Source organism: Scyliorhinus torazame, chromosome 3 (assembly GCF_047496885.1).
Source record: "Scyliorhinus torazame isolate Kashiwa2021f chromosome 3, sScyTor2.1, whole genome shotgun sequence".
NCBI lineage: Eukaryota > Metazoa > Chordata > Chondrichthyes > Carcharhiniformes > Scyliorhinidae > Scyliorhinus > Scyliorhinus torazame.
The window spans coordinates 326,855,201-326,875,307 of NC_092709.1; the positions used below are offsets into that span (position 1 = coordinate 326,855,201).

Here is a 20,107-nt window from a genome sequence, read left to right on the forward strand (position 1 = left end):
ACTGAACTTCAAGTGGAACTGGAGTCTGTCAGTCCTTCAACCAACAGTGGAGATTCATCCTTGAACATTGCGTTGCTGTCCTCGATTGATACCTCATCGAGATTCTGTAGGAGACAAAGTCTTAAAACACACTAACCTACTAAGCAGCGGAATTTATTGGTTCTGTAAAATATAAAGGGGTTCATTATTTTCTTTATCCTCATGTCTAAGGGCTGTATGAAACTGACCCTTCACTTTGAGATCTATGTCTCCTGGCCCTTGCAGCATCAATTCAAATGATTGGATTTTTACTACCTCAAGCCAGTTCTGAAGCCAATTTGTCAGATAAGAAGGAGACTCCTACTCTGATGTCCCAACTAAATTCGTTTCTGTATCCTTGGACTTTGAACTCTAATGACCAGAACTGTTTACCAGCCTCTTTGATTTCTCCTCGGAACCATCAGGTTGGAAAGGTGTATCTGCTATTTCTTGGATCTCAAAATGGTTGCGAACCTGGGTTGGCTTTCTTCCCTTGAATTGTGTTTTGGATCTTGTGACAGGGATGGTATTTTTAAAAATATTTTTGGTGAATATTGTCTTATTCAATAAAGAAGACTGTGGCTGTGTAAATGATTCAATTAATCTGGGGAAAGGTTAATAATCGCTTATTGTCACAAATAGGCTTCAATGAAGTTACTGTGAAAAGCCCCTAGTCGGCACATTTCAGCACCTGTTCGGGGCGGCCGGTATGGGAATTGAACCCACACTGCTGCCTTGTTCTGCATTACATGCCAATTGTTTAGCCCACTGTGCTAAACCAGCTCCTATAATAGAGTCAGCTTGTCTGACGAATTGAGAGATGAGAAGAGGTATAGGTGTCAAATGCATGCATTTGTAACGAGACTACAATCAGAGATTTTATAAGTCGACAAATAAAGTCTAGGAATTTGCATTATGGGATAGATGGGGTCCTATTTGTGGCCCTTAAATTTCAAGGGGAATCAGTGGCTTTTACAGCTTGCACACGTTTCCCAAGTGAACAAGGGAAGATTATTACGGTTTATTTGACCTCAAAATTGGGGGCACTAAGAAAGACATGAAAGATTTTTAGATTATGGAAAAGTTTTTAAGTTTGAATGAGTTTTGAGAACAAAGGAATTGAAGAGAAAAGGGGTAAGGGAAATGTAAGGAGAGATGTTGGGCTGATTTGGGGTGGGCTATGTGAAACAGTCTCCAGGAAACATTTCCGGGCTGAAAGGTAACATTTGAATCAGTTATCCAGTCAAGCTAGAAAAGCATGAGGCTGTTAAAAGGAGCCTTGTTTCGGATGTTCTTGAATTGCCACAGCTGGGTGGAAGAAAGTTTGAGAGATCCTGTGGTATACTTTTATTTAAGTGACAGCAGTGTTATTGGGTAATATCATTGGAACACATACAAGGGTGTGCAGCCTGGAAGGTGTTTACCTGTGGGTCTGACCAAGTAGAGAATCTTTCAGGGAGCATCTTTTGTATGACTAATTTTAACTGTAACTGACCTTGTGTGCTTAAGCTTCCTTCCTGTTAATAGAACATAGAACATTACAGCGCAGTACAGGCCCTTTGGCCCTCAATGTTGCGCCGACCTGTGAAACCACTCTAAAGCCCATCTACACTATTCCCTTATCGTCCATATGTCTATCCAATGACCATTTGAATGCCCTTAGGTTGGCGAGTCCACTACTGTTGCAGGCAGGGCATTCCACGCCCTTACTACTCTCAGTAAAGAACCTACCTCTGACATTTGTCCTATATCTATCTCCCCTCAATTTAAAGCTTTGTCCCCTCGTGCTAGACATCACTATCCGAGGAAAAAGGCTCTCACTGTCCACCCTATCTAATCCTCTGATCATCTTGTATGCCTCAATTAAGTCACCTCTTCACCTTCTTCTCTCTGATGAAAACAGCCTCAAGTCCCTCAGCCTTCCCTCATAAGATCTTCCCTCCATACCAGGCAACACTCTGGTAAATCTCCTTGGCACCCTTTTCAATGCTTCCACATCCTTCCTATAATGCGGCGACCAGAATTGCACGCAATACTCCAAAAGCTAACACACCGTACGCCTTCTTAACAACCCTCTCAACCTGGGTGGCAACTTTCAGGGATCTATGTACATGGACACCGAGATCTCTCTGCTCATCCACACTACCAAGAATGTTACCATTAGCCCAGTACTCTGTCTTCCTGTTATTCCTTCCAAAATGAATCACCTCACACTTTTCTGCATTAAACGCCATTTGACACCTCTCAGCCCAGCGTTGCAGCTTATCTATGTCCCTCTGTAACTTGTAACATCCTTCCGCACTGTCCACAACTCCCCCGACTTTAGTGTCATCTGCAAATTTACTCACCCATCCTTCTACGCCCTCCTCCAAGTCATTTATAAAAATGACAAACAGCAGTGGCCCCAAAACAGATCCTTGTGGTACACCACTAGTAACTGGACTCCCATCAACCACCACCCTTTGTCTTCCAGCTTGCCAGTTTCTGATCCAAACTGCGAAATCACCCTGAATCCCATGCCTATGTAGTTTCTGCAGTAACCTACCCTGGGGAACCTTATCAAATGCTTTACTGAAATCCATATACACCACATCAACTGCTTTACCCTCATCCACCTGTTTGGTCACCTTCTCAAAGAACTCAATAAGGTTTGTGAGGCACAACCTACCCTTCACAAAACCGTGTTGACTATCTCTAATCAAATTATTCCTTTGCAGATGATTATGCATCCTATCTCTTATAAACGTTTCCAAGACTTTGCCCACAACAGAAGTACGGCTCACTGGTCTATAGTTACCGGGGTTGTCTCTACTCCCCTTCTTGAACAAGGGGACAACATTTGCTATCCTCCAGTCTTCTGGCACTATTCCTGTAGACAAAGATGACTGAAAGATCAAAGCCAAAGGCTCAGCAATCTCCTCCCTAGCTTCCCAGAGGATCCTAGGATAAATCCCATCCGGCCCTGGGGAGTTATCTATTTTCACACTTTCCAGAATTGCTAACAACTCCTCCTTATGAACCTCAAGCCCTTCTAGTCTAGTACCCTGAATCTCAGTATTCTCCTTGACAACATTGTCTTTTTCCTGTGTGAATACTGACGAAAAATATTCATTTAGCACCTCTCCTATCTCCTCGGGCTCCACGCACAACTTCCCACTACTGTCCTTGACTGGCCCTAGTCTTACCCTAGTCATTCTTTTATTCCTGGCCTATCTATAGAGAGCTTTAGGGTTATCCTTGATCCTACGTGCCAAAGACTTCTCATGCCCCTTCCTGGCTCTTCTTAGCTCTCTTTAGGTCCTTCCTGGCTAACTTGTAACTCTTGAGCGCCCTAACTGAACCTTCATGTCTCATCTTTACATAAGCCTCCTTCTTCCTCTTGACAAGTGTTTTGACTGCTTTAGTAAACCACGGTTCCCTCGCTCGACCACTTCCTCCCTGCCTGACAGGTACAGACTTATCAAGGACACGCAGTAGCTGTTCCTTGAACAAGCTCCACATTTCCATTGTGCCCATCCCTTGCAGTTTTCCTCTCCATCTGATGCATCCTCAGTCTTGCCTCATCGCATCATAATTGCCTTTCCCCCAGATATAACTCTTGCCCTGCGGTGTATGTACCTATCCCTTTCCATCACTAAAGTAAACGTAATCGAATTGTGGTCAGTATCATCAAAGTACTCACCTACCTCCAAATCTAATACCTGTCCTAGTTCATTAGTACCAAATCCAATAAGGCCTCGCCTCACGTTGGCCTATCTACATACTGTGTCAGGAAATCCTCCTGCACACATTGGACAAAAACAGACCCATCTAAAGTACTCGAACTATAGCGTTTCCAGTCAATATTTGTAAAGTTAATGTCCCCCATAACAACTACCCTGTTGCTTTCGCTCCTATCCAGAATCATCTTTGCAATCCTTTCCACGACATCTCTGGAACTTTTCGGAGGCCTATAGAAAACCCCTAACAGGGTGACCTCTCCTTTCCTGTTTCTAACCTCAGCTCATACAACCTCAGTAGACGAGTCCTCATCAAACGTCCTTTCTGCCAGCGCAATACTATCCTTGACTAACAATGACACCCCTCCCCCTCTTTTACCACCTTCCCTGAGCTTACTGAAATATCTAAACCCCAGCACCTGCAACAACCATTCCTGTCCCTGCTCTATCAATGTCTCCAAAATGGCTACAATATCGAAGCCCCAGGTATCAACCCATGCCGCAAGTTCACCCACCTTATTCCGGATGCTCCTGGCATTGAAGAAGACACACTTTTAACCACCTTCCTGCCTGCCGGTACACTCCTGCAACTTTGAAACCTTATTCATGACCTCACTACTCTCAACCTCCTGTATACTGGAGCTACAATTCAGGTTCCCAATTTTAATTTTTAATATCCTAGAAGTGTTACTGGACTTTGTTCTGCTGAGGTCAGTACACTTTCGTCTTGTTACATTTAGATTTATTGTCTGACGAAGCCCTTGAGGAGTACAGTGAAAGTAGGAAAGAACTTAAACGTGGAATTAGGAGTGCTAAAAGGGGCCATGAAATGTCTTTAGTAAACATGGTCAAGGAGAATCCCAAGGCGTTTTGTGCATATATTAGGAACAAGAGGGTAGCAAGAGAAAGAGTAGGCGCACTTAAGGTCAATGGAGGGAGGTTATGAGTGGAACCACAGGAAGTGGGTGAGATCCTTAATGAGTACTTTGTATCAGTATTCACCAGGGAGCAGGACATGACGGATGTTGAGGTCAGGGATAGGTGCGTGAACTCTCTTGAGAGCATCAATATATCAAAGGAGGAATTGTTGAGTATCCTAAATTGCATTTAGGTAGACAGGGCCCTGGGGCCAGATGGGATCTATCCCAGGTTACTGCGGGAGGCAAGGGGAAAGATATCTTCATGTTCTCTTTGACCACAGGTGAGGCTCCAGAGTACTGATGAATAGCCAATGTTAGTCCCTTGTTTAAGAAAGGAAGCGGGAAATGAAATGAAAATCGCTTATTGTCACAAGTAAGCTTCAAATGAAGTTACTGTGAAAAGCCCCTAGTCGCCACATTCCGGCGCCTGTTCGGGGAGGCTGGTATGGGAATCGAACCATGCTGCTGGCCTGCCTTGGTCTGCTTTCAGAGCCAGCTATTTTGCCTTGTGCTAAACCAGCCCCATGAAGGGCGGCACATGGCGCAATGGTTAGCACTGGGACTACAGCACTGAGGACCTGGGTTCAAATCACGGCCCTGGGTCACTCCGTGTGGAGTTTACACATTCTTCCGGTGTCTGCGTGCGGTTCACTCCCACAACCCAAAAGATATGCAGCTTAGGTGGATTGGCCACCCGAAATTGCACCTTAATTGGAAAAATATATAATTGGGTGCTCTAAATTTAATTTTTTTTTTAAAAGAAAGAAAGGAAGCCGGGACAATCCAGCAAATTATCGTCCGGTGAGTCTGACATCGGTGGTGCGAAGCTTTTGGAAAAGGTACTGTGGGACAGAATGTATGCACAATTGGTGAAAAATGGACTAGTTAACGACAGGCAGCATGGTTTTGTTTGGGGAAGGTCATGTCTCACAAGCTTGATTGAGTTTTTGAAGAAGTGACAAAGAAAATTATTGAGGGAAGGCTGTGGATGTAACTTATATGGACTTTAGTAAGGCGTTTGACAAGATGCTAAATGGCAGACTGGTACAAAAACTAAAATCACATGGGATTCGAGGTGGACTGGCTTGGTTATAGAAGACAGAAAGTACAAAGAACAAAGAAATGTACAGCACAGGAACAGGCCCTCCAAGCCCATGCCGACCATGCTGCCCGACTAAACTACAATCTTCTACACTTCCTGGGTCCGTATCCCTCTATTCCCATCCTATTCATGTATTTGTCAAGATGCCCCTTAAATGTCACTATTGTCCCTGCTTCCACCACCTCCTCCGGTAGCAAGTTCCAGGCACCCACTACCCTCTGTGTAAAAAAACTTGCCTCGTACATCTACTCTAATCCTTGCCCCTCTCACCTTAAACCTATGCCCCCTAGTAATTGACCCCTCTACCCCGGGGAAAAGCCTCTGACTATCCACTCTGTCTATGCCCCTCATAATTTTGTAGACCTCTATCAGGTCGCCCCTCAACCTCCTTCGTTCCAGTGAGAACAAACCGAGTTTATTCAACCGCTCCTCATAGCTAATGCCCTCCATACCAGGCAACATTCTGGTAAATCTCTTCTGCACCCTCTCGAAAGCCTCCACATCCTTCTGGTAGTGTGGCGACCAGAATTGAACACTATACTCCAAGTGTGGCCTAACGAAGGTTCTATACAGCTGCAACATGACTTGCCAATTCTTATACTCAATGCCCCGGCCAATGAAGGCAAGCATGCCGTATGTCTTCTTGACTACCTTCTCCACCTGTATTGCCCCTTTCAGTGACCTGTGGACCTGTACTCCTGGATCTCTTTGACTTTCAATACTCTTGAGGGTTCTACCATTCACTGTATATTCCCTACCTGCATTAGACATTCCAAAATGCATTACTTCACATTTGTCCAGATTAAACTCCATCTGCCATCTCTTCGCCCAAGTCTCCAATATAAATCCTGCTGTATCCTCTGACAGTCCTCATCGCTATCCGCAATTCCACCAACCTTTGTGTCGTCTGCAAACTTACTAATCAGACCAGTTACATTTTCCTCCAAATCATTTATATATACTACAAACAGCAAAGGTCCCAGCACTGATCCCTGTGGAACACCACTGGTCACAGCCCTCCAATTAGAAAAGCATCCTTCCATTGCTACTCTCTGCCTTCTATGACCTAGCCAGTTCTGTATCCACCTTGCCAGCTCACCCCTGATCCCGTGTGACTTCACCTTTTGTACTAGTCTACCATTAGGGACCTTGTCAAAGGCCTTACTGAAGTCCATATAGACAACATCCACTGCCCTACCTGCATCAATCATCTTAGTGACCTCCTCGAAAAACTCTAACAAGTTAGTGAGACACAACTTCCCCTTCACAAAACCATGCTGCCTCTCACTAATACGTCCATTTGCTTCCAAATAGGAGTAGATCCTGTCTCTAAGAATTCTCTCCAGTAATTTCCCTACCACTGAAGTAAGGCTCACTGGCCTGTAGTTCCCTGGATTATCCTTGCTACCCTTCTTAAACAGAGGAACAACATTGGCTATTCTCCAGTCCTCCCGGACATCACCTGAAGACAGTGGGGATCCAAAGATTTCTGTCAAGGCCTCAGCAATTTCCTCTCCAGCCTCCTTCAGTATTCTGGGGTAGATTCCATCAGGCCCTGGGGACTTATCTACCTTAATATTTTTTAAGACACCCAACACCTCGTCTTTTTGGATCTCAATGTGACCCAGGCTATCTACACACCCTTCTCCAGACTCAACATCTACCAATTTCTTCTCTTTGGTGAATACTGATGCAAAGTATTCATTTAGTACCTCACCCATTTCCTCTGGCTCCACACATAGATTCCCTTGCCTATCCTTCAGTGGGCCAACCCTTTCACTGGCTACCCTCTTGTTTTTTATGTACGTGTAAAAAGCCTTGGGATTTTCCTTAACCCTATTTGCCAATGACTTTTCGTGACCCCTTCTAGCCCTCCTGACTCCTTGCTTAAGTTCCTTCCTACTTTCCTTATATTCCACACAGGCTTCGTCTGTTCCCAGTAGTGATAGGGTGTTTTTCTGAATGGAGATCTGTAGCGAGTGGTGTTCCGCGAGGACCAGTGATAGGACCTCTGTTGTTTGTTGTACATATAAATAATCTGGAGAAAAATGTGGGTGGTCTGATTAGTAAGTTCGCGGGTGACACGAAGATTGGCGGAGTTGCTGAGAATGCTGAGGATTGTCAGAGGATACAACAGGATTTAGATAGATTGGAGACTTGGGGCACAGAAATGGCAGATGGAGATTAATCCGGACAAATGCGAGGTAATGCATTTTGGAGGATTGGTGATGCGTTTTGGAGGATTAAATCTAGGTATGAATTATGCTGTAAATGGCAGAACCCTTAGGAACATCAACATAACATACAGAGGGATCTGGGCGTGCAGATCCACTGTTCCCGAAAAGTGGCAACACAGGTGGCCAAAGTGATTAAGAAGGCTTATGGCATGCTTGCATTCATCAGCCAGGGCATTGAGTACAAGATTTGGGAAATCATGTTGTTGCTATATAAAACCTTGAATAGGCCGCATTTGGAGTATTGCGTGCAGTTCTGGTCACCACATTAACAGAAGGATGCGAAAGCTTTGGAGCGAGTGCAAAGAAGATTCACCAGGATGTTACCTGGTTTCAAAGGTGTTGGCTATGAGGAGAGGTTGAATAAACTAGGATAGTTTTCACTGGAAAGACAGAGGCCAAGGGAAGACCTGATAGAGATCTACAAATTATGAGAGGCCTAGACAGGGTGGACAGTAAAGAGGCTTTTACTAAGGTTGGAAGTGTCAATTACAAGGGGCCACAGGTTCAAGGTGAAAGGGGGAAAGTTTAAGGGAGATGTGTGGGGTAAGTTTTTCATGCAGAGTGGTGGGTGCCTGGAACGTGCTGCCAGAGGATGTGATGGAAGCAGGCACATTAGCATCATTTAAGAGGCATCTGGATGGATGCATGAATAGGGATACGGACCGAGTCAGGTCAGAAGTTTTTTTTTTAAAGTAAGGGCACCATGATGGGCACAGGCTTGGATGGCCAAAGGGCCTGTTCCAGTGCTGTACTTTTGTTTGTTCTTCTTTGTTCTTTTGTCATGTGTACAGAGGTGCAGTGAAACGTACTGTTCGGCATTCAGCCCAGACAGATGGATGGATTTGTTTATTGTCACGTGTACCGAGGTACAGTGAAAAGTATTTTTCTGCGAGCAGCTCAACAGATCAAGTACATGGGAAGAAAAGGGAAGAAAAGAAAATACATAATAGGGCAACACAACATATACAATGTAACTACATAAGCACTGGCATCGGATGAAGCATACAGGGTGTAGTGTTAATGAGGTCAGTCCATAAGAGGGTCATTTAGGAGTCTGGTGACAGTGGGGAAGAAGCTGTTTTTGAGTCTGTTCATGCATGTTCTCAGACTTCTGAATCTCCTGCCCGATGGAAGAAGTTTGAAGAGTGAGTAAGCCGGGTGGGAGGGATCTTTGATTACACTGCCCGCTTTCCCCAAGCAGCGGGAGGTGTAGATGGAGTCATTGAATAATGGGAGGGGGGTTCGCATGTTGTACTGGGCTCTGTTCACAACTCCCTGAAGTTTCTTACATTCTTGGGCCAAGCAGTTGCCATACCAGACTATGATGCAGCCAGATAATAATAATAATAATCGCTTATTGTCACAAGTAGGCTTCAATGAAGTTACTGTGAAAAGCCCTCAGTCGCCACATTCCGCCGCCTGTTCGGGGAGGCTGGTACACGAATCGAACCGTGCTGCTGGCCTGCCTTGGTCTGCTTTAAAAGCCAGCGATTTAGCCCAGTGTGCGAAACCAGCCCCTGTTACTGCGAAAAGCCCGTAGTCGCCACATTCCGGCGCCTGTTCGAGGAGGCCGGTACGGGAATTGAACTCGCGCTGTTGCCTTATTCTGCATTACAAGGCAGCGATTTAGCCCAGTGTTCTAAACCAGCCCCCAGGAAGCTTTCTGTCGTGCATATGTAAAAATTGGTAAGAGTCAATATAGATATGCCGAATTTCATTAGTTTCCTGAGGAAGTATTGGCGCTGTTGTGCTTTCTTGGTCGTTGCGTCGACGTGGGTGGGCCAGGACGGATCGTTGGTGATGTGCACTCCTCGGAGTTTGGAGCTGTCAACCATCTCCACTTTGGCACCATTGATAGAAATGAGTGTGTACTACTCTTTGCTTCTTGAAGTCAATGACCAGCTCCTTAGTTTTGCTGACATTGAGGGAGAGGTTGTTGTCGTTGCACATGCCACTAGTTTCTCTATCTCCCTCCTATACTCTGACTCATTGTTGTTCGAGATCCGACCCACTACAGTCGTGTCATTAGCAAACCTATAGGTGGAGTTGGAGCCGAATTTTGTCACGCTTCGTGTGTATAGTATAGTAGGAGGCTAAATACGCAGCCTTGAGGGGCCCCAATATTGAGGATTATCGTGGAGGAGGTGGTTGTTGTTTATCCTTACTGATTGTGGTCTATGGGTCAGGATGTCAAGGATCCAGTTGCAGAGGGAGGAGCCAAGTCCTAGGTTTTGGAGCTTTGATATGAGCTCGCTGGGATTATGATGTTGAAGGCAGAGTTGTAATCAAGAAATAGGAGTCTGACGTAGGAGCCATTGTTGTTGAGATGCTCCAGGGTAGAGTGTAGGGCCAGGGAGATGGCATCTGCTGTGGATCGGTTGTTGAGGTATGTGAATTGCAGTGGATCAATTTCTGGCTGTATGGAGTTGATGTGTCACATGACCAACATCTTGAAGCACTTCATAATGATATATCATAGAATTTACAGTGCAGAAGGAGGCTATTTGGCCCATTGAGTCTGCACCAGCTCTTGGAAAGAGCACTCTACCCAAGGTCAACACCTCCACCCTATCCCCATAACCCAGTAACCCCACCCAACACTCAGGGCAATTTTGGACACTAAGGGCAATTTATCAAGGCCAATCCACCTAACCTGCACATCTTTGGACTGTGGGAGGAAACCGGAGCACCCGGAGGAAACCCACGCACACACGGGGAGGATGTGCAGACTCCGCACAGACAGTGACCCAAGCTGGAATCGAACCTGGGACCCTGGAGCTAAAAAGCAATTGTGCTATCCTCAATGCTGCCGTGCTGCCAAGATAGATGTCAAGACCACTGAATGGTAGTCATTGAGGCACATTGCCTGGCTCATCTTTGGCACTGATATGATGGTGGTGCTCTTGACGCAGGTGTGAACCATGGAACAGAGTAGGGAGAGGTTGTAGATGTCTGCGCGCACATCCGCCAATTGGTCTGCGCAGGATCTGAGTGCACGACCAATGACAATGTCAGGACCCGTCGCTTTCGAAGGGTTCCAAGGGTTCACTTTCAAGAAGGCCGATCTGAGTTTGGAAGCTGTGATGGGTGGGTGTGTCCAAGGCTGTTGTGTAGCCATCTGGGATGGCCACTTCCAGAATACAAAATGGATGTTTGCAAAGATTGCAGGGAACTATAGGCAATGCTAAGAAAACAAACCGGCACAGAGCCTGTACGTGTATTGGGACCGCAGCTCCCAGACAAGACTGAAATTGTAGGTCTATTAGCATATTGATGGCCCATCTCCGGGAACAAAGGGGAGATACTCAAGTAACTGATCTGGCTCCAGACCTCGCGGCGCCAGTTCCCCAAACCGAAAGCACAAACAAAGCCAGGCCAACGGCCACCTAGGACACGCCCAGCCATCAGGGCAGCCAGCCATTTATTGGTCAAGATCAATACGAGTGATCAAGATACGGCCCAATTGATTGGGGCCAAGTTCAAGGCCCGCCCAAAAGCGCGCGAAGCCCTTTCAGGTATAAGAAGAAGGCCCCAGGAGAGAATCGCTCTCTTGGAATCGGCTCTCAAAGCGGAGAGACCCTTCCACCAGCTGCACCAGAAGCAGGTAAGTCCAAGGTCAATGCTCGCTACCAGACGGACGACCTTAACTGTTCCCTTGTACCACTTCGTCCCCAGCAGCCTCAGATCCGAACAACGGCCATTGTTCCTCTGACTGAGTGGGCACCAGAAGCTAAGTATAGGCTTTAGCATTAGAGATAGTTTAGTCTGTAGTATTTCGTGCATGAGTAGATATTTCTGTGTATGTAAATAAATAGTATTGACTTTGAACTAACTAACTGGTGTATCGGCTCTTTGATCAGTATTCGGGTTTGAACGTTGATACCTGAAAGATACCTGGCGGCTCTAAAGCAAAGGTAATTAGGATTAAGGAAGGTGACCATATGGACCGCCATATTTAGAACCAAATAAAGAGAGCAACATTTACTGGCGACCTCTGACGGGACTCGACCTAGAAGTGGCCTAGTCACTCCAAGAGAACCCAAATTTCAATTGGAATCCAATTGGAAACAGAAAACCACAAGTGTAAGAACAATACTGATCAAACCTCCATGATTCGGAAGTGTGTTATTTGCATGCGTACTAATAGGGATATAAGGTAAACCTGAGAGATTTTGTCGCGTAAAACTGTCGGGAGTTTTGTAGGCCGGAAATTAGCGTAAGCCGTACCCGTGTTCCATCACCACTTTATCACCCCCTGTTCCAAATTCGGTAGAGACCACAGAGATAGAGAGAGAAATGGCAATGAAGGCAATGGAACGCCTTATGAACCCCCAAGTATTCGAGGTTGCAGTGACCAATAGAGTGGGACAGTGTCCCGTATGGGAAGAAGAGATCAGAAAATATCTCAAAGGGAAAGGATGGCCCCTTTGGAGTGAATTCTGCGCGAATGAAGAAACAGGTCCCGGAAGTAGAGGGCATACTTGGTGGGAGAACCTGACAGATCCATAGGAAGAGCTTAGGGAAAGCTTGCAAGCCAATATCAATCGTGTTCTGCTTGGCACAATTGCGAGGCACAGAGGAGGTTGTTAGGACGCTCCGTAGAGAGATTGAGGAGAGAGAGATGAATAGTGAAGGAGATGTAAGTGGATATGAGAGAGAGAACAAGGAACTGAGAGAGCAGTTAGCGGCGAGGGACAAGGAGGTGGAGGATGCCAAGCGGGCACACCAATCTTGACTCGCCCATTTGAGCAGCTTTCAGTCCCAATATGACAAAGCCTACCAAGACACGCAACGCACGGTGTTGGTAAGACAGAAACCTGAACAACAGGTCGAGCAGTTGCAGAAACAGTGCAACGACTTAAAAGGAGGCCTACGAGCACTCCACACTTGCACAACGGAACAAAGGCTGAGCTCGGTAGATCACGCAAAGTGCCGGAAGCAAATTGCAGAATTGCAATCTCTGCTTTCTGTTCAGAATGGGTTCCACAGCACGTTTGGGCCCCAATTAGACCAAGAAAACGGCCCCGATTGGCAGGAGTTAAACGAGACTGCCCACAGATATGTACATGGCACATGCACACAGGACAAACGCCAGAAACGAAAAGCGCCCCAAACCCCAACTTCACAGGCAGTGCACACCCCAATGAACCCAGTAACCATACCGCGCAGGGCCACAACAGAAGGAGACCCAGATTTCCTATACACTACCCCGCGAACCGTCACTCAATTATGGGATGCGTGTGATAAAATAACACTGTTTCTACCCACATCGGACCCCCACCAGTTCTTTGCTAGAGTAAAACAGCAGGTGACCATGTACGGCCTGGATGAAAAGGAGCAAGTGAAGCTCACTGTTTTGAGCCTCGACCCTTCAGTCGTGGCAGCCCTTCTCGACCCATAAAATGTAGGAGGAGGCACACACCAAGAAATGCATACAGCGATCCTAGACGCAATCGGCTATAACAAAGGAGACCCCGTGGAAGGCCTAAACAAGTGTAGGCAAAAGAAAACTGAGCACCCCACAGCGTTTGCAGGACGCTTGTGGATACATTTCATGGCAGTATTTGGAGAGTTAGCCCGCGCCCATTTGTCCCCAGATAATATGGCCAAATGGATCCGCATCCTAGTCTCTCATGCAACAGAGGCAGGACAGAGAACTTGCGCAAATTACGACCCCTCTGACGAGACCCACAACGAGAAATGGGTTTTGAAAAGATTGTCCCGCACTTGAACCGTCCATCCAAGGCAAAACCACGTTTGTTAAAGCAGAGGAAGAGCAGGCAGACATGCATCCAGTTAGGACGCACCAGAACCCCGCATGGGTAAATGAGGAAGGAGCAGCCCACAGCAAACCAAATCCCAGGAGTGTTATAATTGTGGACAATTGGGACACTATGCAAGAGAATGCAATGCGCCCCAGAAGCAGCAGAAAAACCAGCAGACATGCACCCTAAATAAGAATAGGGCAAAGCCAATTCACAGCGTTAGCGCCCGTTCTGAGAACGCAGATATGAACGGCACCGACTGACGGTGATCGGACTCCCCAGCTTGGGTCTGCGACACCCTTTGGGACAAGTCCGGTAGACAGGTAGTGGCAGGCACAGTCCAGGGACAACCCGTAGAATTCCTTTGGGACACAGGAGGGCCCGCCCCACGCTCAATTCCTCCACGATGTTTCAGCGAGACACGTGGCCCACCACTGACACCATTACACTCAGCGGTTTTACAGGGCATTTAGAGCAGGGACACATCACAGCCCCTGTAGCAATCCAGATAGGGAACATTTAAACAAAACACCCCGTAGTTCTGGCCGATCTACCCCAGACAGCTGAACAGATTTTAGGAATTGACTTTATGAGCTCCCACAACCTCTCATTCGATCCAGTGAATATATGTGTGTGGAGAATGGCAAAGGCAGCACGAGCCCCCGCCACGCTCACAGTTGGAGAGTATGAAAATCAAATCAGCGCAGTAGGAGACTTCTGGTTCGATCCCCGAGCCATTAGTCAGGACAAACAAGTTAGGGCAGTCCTGCAGCAACACAAAGCAGCATTTGCACAGCACAAGCAAGATTGCTAGCTTGGTGAATATTACAGGTCCCAACCCCAGACCCCAAAAGCAGTACAGTTTTCCCAAAGATGCAGAGGGAGAAATATCAAAAGTGATAGAGTTTGCTTGATCAAGGCGTACTCCGATCCGTAGCCTCCACGAATAATGCACCGATTTGGCCCGTCAGGAAACCCGATGGATCATGGCGACTGACCATTGATTACCGGGAACTGAACAAAGTAACCCCAGTAGCAGCCCCCACCATAGCCATGCTCATACAGGGACTACAGTCAAACAAAATTTCGGTTTTGGACATTAGCAACGGCTTTTGGTCCATTCCATTGGACCGTTCCAATATAAATTTGCATTCACATTCCAGGGACAGCAGTATACGTGGACATGCCTTCCACAAGGCTTCCACAACTCCCCTTTCATTTTCCACCGACAGCTGGCAAATAGATTAGCAAAATTTTCCCGACCCGATTGTTTGGTCCAATATGTAGATGATCTGCTACTACAGACGGACACAAAGGGAGAGCACATTTTGCTTCTCGCCAAACTTTTAGGACTCCTACAACAAATTGGCTGTAAAGTAAACCCCAAGAAGGCCCAGATTCTGAAGGAAAAAGTGATCAGTAATCACGCATGGCAAATGCAAGATCGAGCAGAAAAGAATTGACTTGATCATCAAATTACCCCTGCCCCATAATGTCACAGCCCTCCGGTCGTTTCTAGGACTGGTTGGCTACTGCAGAAACCATATCGACGGTTTTGCCACAAAAGCAGCACCCCTATCCAAACTTCTCAAGAAGCAGCCACCTTGGGAATGGCTTCCACAGCACACGGATGCCGTGGATGCTTTAAAAAGAGCCCTCAGCACAGTCCCCGCACTACAGGTCCCAGATCCACTTTCCCCGTTCGCAATTGAGGTTGCAACTACCGACTGAACCCTTTCGGCTGTGCTCCTCCAAGAACGACATGATCGATTTGGCCCTGTGGCATACGCCTCACGTGTATTAGATCCAGTCGAGCAAGAATTTTCTGCCTGCGAAAGGCACCTGCTCGAGGTTTTTTGGGCAGTACAACACTTTGCCGACATTACAGGACTCAATCCCATCACCATTCTCACTGAACACACTCCACATAACTCCTACCTGATGGTAGACCTAAGGATGGCACAGTCAGCCAGGTCCGCGCGGCCCGTTGGACCCTTCTTTTACAGGGATGGGACATAACAGTTAAGAAGACAAAAACCCACACTTTCCTCGCTGACAATTTACAATATGCAGGCACCCCACATGAGTGTGAAATAATATCCACTAAGCATAATACAGGACCCTTTGTACCAAAGTCAGCTCCCCCAAAAGCAGGTACTACACCCCAGAGATCCCAGCCCACAGACACATGCACACCCCTTAGAATCTATGTGGATGGCTCCTCCACATTCCTAAACGGGAAAAGAATTACCGGTTACGGTATTTATGTAGAGGACACGCAGGGATGTGCCCTAGAAGAGATTTCGTTAAAATTGGCAGGACATTTAGGCTCGCAGGCAGCCATAGCTTATATTGTAGATCACCCTGACTCGTTTCCGACCCCAGCCGACATATATTCTGATAGTCTATATGTCTGCAACAGTTTAACCAAATTCCTACCCCTGTGGGCAACTAGAGGATTTGTTTCCGCAGAGGGAAAGCCCCTACCCTCAGCCCCATTACTCCAACATATTCTGAAAACGGCCAAAGATAGAAATCATCAAAGTTCGTAGTCATCATCGTTCTTCCCCCCCCCCCCACCCCCGGTAATGTTAAAGCAGCCCCCCTCGCAAAGGCAGGTTCCAGACATGGTCACTTTTGGAACCCTCCCGAAAGCGCACTAGTACACGCGGTTCAGGTCTCACAGACCAACATTCAAGATTTAGCACAGGCCCAAAAGGAAGACACACAGCTCAGGGAAGTTTTAAAAGCAACTTCCCAGCCCCTTATGATGAGTTTAAACACACGTTAACCACACATGATGGTGCGATTTTAAAAGACGGCATTTATGTTGTCCTGAGCCAGGACCGGAATCAAATTATTTGTCAGTTCCATGACAACCATGGACACCAGGGCATTGAACCCACCCTCGCCCACCTCAGACCTCTCTGCTGGTGGCCTGATTTAAAATCCAATGTCACACATTACATCGAAAATTGCTTAATCTGTGCCCAAACAATCCGGACATATATGCAAGAAAAGCTCAGCTAAGTCACACCCGCCCCATTAATGGCCCCTGGACGAACTTGCCAATTGACTATATAGGACCCCTACCCCCCCTGCAGGAATGGCTTTAAGTATGTGTTGGTGGTCATCGACACCTTCACAAAATGGGTGGAAGCGTTTCCATCCAGAACAAACACTGCCAAAACGACAGCTAAAATCCTCACTCAGCACATCTTTACAAGATGGGGACTCCCACGCAGTATGGAGTCCAGTCAAGGCTCCAATTTTACAGGACAAGTGATGAAAAACGTCCTTACAATTTTCAGCATAAAACAAAAGTTCCATATTGCATACCACCCCCAATCAAGCGGCATAGCAGAAAGAATGAACAGAACTTTAAAAGCGACCCTCAGAAAGATGGTGCAACAACACAACAGCACCTCGGACACAGTTCTCCCATTTGCATTAATGTTCATTCGAAACACAGCATCCACGTCCAGAGGATACACCCCCTACACCCTCATGACCGGACGCCCCATGAAAGGGACAGAATATTTGTTAGGACTGGATTTGGCCAGCCCCACAGTCACCGCCCTCACGCATGAGAAAGCAGTACAACAGCTAATTGAAAATGTGAAAGCAGCCCAGCTTGTTGCAGCCGTCAGGCTTGGAACCCGCAAGAAACAAAGCAAAGTTTGCTTTGATAAAACAGTACACGCCACCGAGTTTGTAGTAGGGCAGCAAGTTATGCTATCCCTTTAAAATCCCAGTTCATTCCTTTCCCCAAAATTTTCCGACCGTACTTCATCTCTGTTAAAGTCAGCCCCTCTGTGTATAAAATCACCTATCCGAATGGCAAGTCTGTGTGGTCCCACATAAACCAGCTTATGGCTCGCAGAATAACTATTCACACCACATTTCACTTGCAGCAGCAGATGAGCAAGCCCCGCCCACGAACGACGTATTCCTACCCTCCCTCAATCTGTCCAACCCGTCTTCAGACACGACTTCGACTCCACCCCCAGAGGCACGACTCTGCCTCTCCCTTCCTTCAACCAACAGCGATAGCGGTAGCGACAGCCCCAGCACACCACGCTACGATTACACCCCTGCACCAGGCCCCACTCCCAGCGATTCCGAACATGGTTACAGCGACCCCTTCGAGATAACGTACATTAAAGCCCCTGATCCAGACCCACCATCCAACGATTATGGATTGACCCCTAGCAGCTCCACCCTCGATACAAAATTCTGGCACCGAGACAATTTGTTCAGGCACATCCAGAATGATGTGATGGACCCCAATTCACCCCACATAGCTTTAGCAAACCTACTCCAGTCAGGGGTATGGCAGCCAGGAGAAGATGATGACATAGAGTCTGACTCCCACCAAATGAATCCCTTTGTGACTCTGTTCGCTATTGAGCAATGAGGTGTCCAGATGATGATAAAAAGGAACTGATGGAGAGTTACGGTGTCCTTTCTGATGGAACCTGCACCATATTTGTTATGTATGTTTGTTTGTTACTGTGAATGTTAAATGTTGTTGGTCCATTAAATGTTTTCATGGCCCCATGCCACCACTCTTTTAACGCCCACTGGCAGTTAATGAAACTAGTTTGTCCACAGACAAACCGATCATAACTGCTCTTCTGCTTTGAAGGTAGAAGTTAGCAACAAATGCAACCCCCACGACGACCACAAATTCTTAGCGTTCTTGCCGGTCGCTCAGGCAGTGGAGAACCGGCACTGGTCCCCGCCCTGCCTGAGGACCCCCATCTGGTCAGCTATGCTCGGGTAGAGCACATATGGCACTGGTCACCGTCCTACCCGGGGATTCCACCCATTCTTAACCTCCACGGCCCATACACACCCCATTTTGGCACTTTTAGTTCAAAACTCTTTTCTTTGTTTACGGCTACTCTTAGGTTGCTTCCAGATGCTATTTACATCCTCAAACACTGGGATGGTAGATCGCACAGGCTGCGAGACAGCCCGCACTGTGTCAGTATTTTTCTCAGATGTCTTGTCCTAAATATTTGGTTTAAAAAAAAAAAAAATGAGTGAGTCACAGATGGTGACCAATTATAACTGGTAATTGACAATAAAGGACAGATATACAAGACCTGAAACTAGATAATAACAGAAAGTGTTTGTGTCCATAGAACTCCGGAACCACGGAAGCCTCAAGAGGAAGAAAGAAAGAAGAAAAGATGAAGACAACCATCATGCTCTACAGTTGGATCTTAGCGGGATCCCTCCAGTTGCGCGCGGACGCTAACCCCCTGACCCCTACCACACAGGCCATGAATGTTTCCCACCCCTGCCATACACTGTACCCCGAGATAGTCACCGATACACCGACCTGGTGTGATAAGTTCATAACTTGGTATTCCCTGTCCTACGTTGTGGAAACACTGCTAGTAATTGCGATACTCTGCAGTGTCGTTCAGACCCTGAGACTCAGGAAATGGCTAAGGAAAGCCTCCTGCACCCCGGTATACACCTTCAGATCCCCTATTTTCAAACTTCAACAAACCCCCAACCCCTTTAAGTGAATTGAAGTACACACTTTTTTTTGTGTGTGTTTGTTTTGCATTGTCATGCGAGAGTGCCTTTAAGAACTGGATGTTTAAGCAATGTTCCTTTAAGAAAACAGTGATGTCATAGAGTGGGTGGAGCTCAGCTCAGGTTGGCCATTTTGCAGTTTAGTTTTGCAGTTTAGTTTTGGTAGTTTTGAAAAAGAGCTGGTGTGTGTCTGTGTTTCCAGAGAGCTGCAGATAGTTTGAAAAGAGCTTGTGAGTGTCTGTGTTTTGCAGTGACCTGGATTTGCTGTGATGTCTGCCATAAAAGACCATCTCTGGATCATTTGGGTGATTTAAAGAAAAGCCTTAACCTGATGTGATTTTTGTTTAAAGGTGTTAAGTCTCTTGGAAGTTTGAAGGAACATTTTAAGGAATTATTTACTGTTACAATATTTTTTGAGTTATCTTTGAAGTAAGGGGTGTTAAGAGATCCAATGTTTATTTAAGATGTTAAGTTGAGTTCATGGAATAAACAGTGTTTTGTGTTTAAAAACCCACGTGTCCATAATTGTAATATCACACCTAGGGGACAAGCCGTGTGCTAGGAAAAGCAACAAATCCATTAAAGGGAGAGGTTGGTTGAACTCCATGATACATTTTGGGGTTCTGAAAACACCTCGCCCATAACACTCTAATAAAGAAATGTAAAACTCTGTGCTTGAATGCCAAGCCTGAGAGACCTGTGTTGCTGCTATTGTACAGTTTAAAATGTTGTAAATTATTTTGATTGATTGAGTATAGTTTAGTTAAGGACAGTTAGAGGTTCCAGTTTTTTT

The 20,107-nt window shown here is 46.4% G+C and overlaps 1 protein-coding gene across 2 annotated transcripts in view; it reads left to right on the forward strand.

Annotated features, from left to right (window-relative positions):
• The window catches only part of eif2ak3 (eukaryotic translation initiation factor 2-alpha kinase 3), a 113,250-nt gene extending 93,395 nt beyond the window's left edge, over positions 1–19,855 (forward strand). Inside the window, exons 18-19 of one of the 2 annotated variants that reach the window (XM_072497645.1) lie at positions 11,672–11,730; positions 18,912–19,855. In XM_072497645.1, the coding sequence (XP_072353746.1) occupies positions 11,672–11,730; positions 18,912–18,963 (111 nt within the window). In that variant the 3' untranslated portion in view covers positions 18,964–19,855. The remainder of the gene's footprint in view (positions 1–11,671; positions 11,731–18,911) is intronic. The other variant, XM_072497647.1, reaches the window with a different exon arrangement.
• Positions 19,856–20,107: the final 252 nt, after the last annotated feature.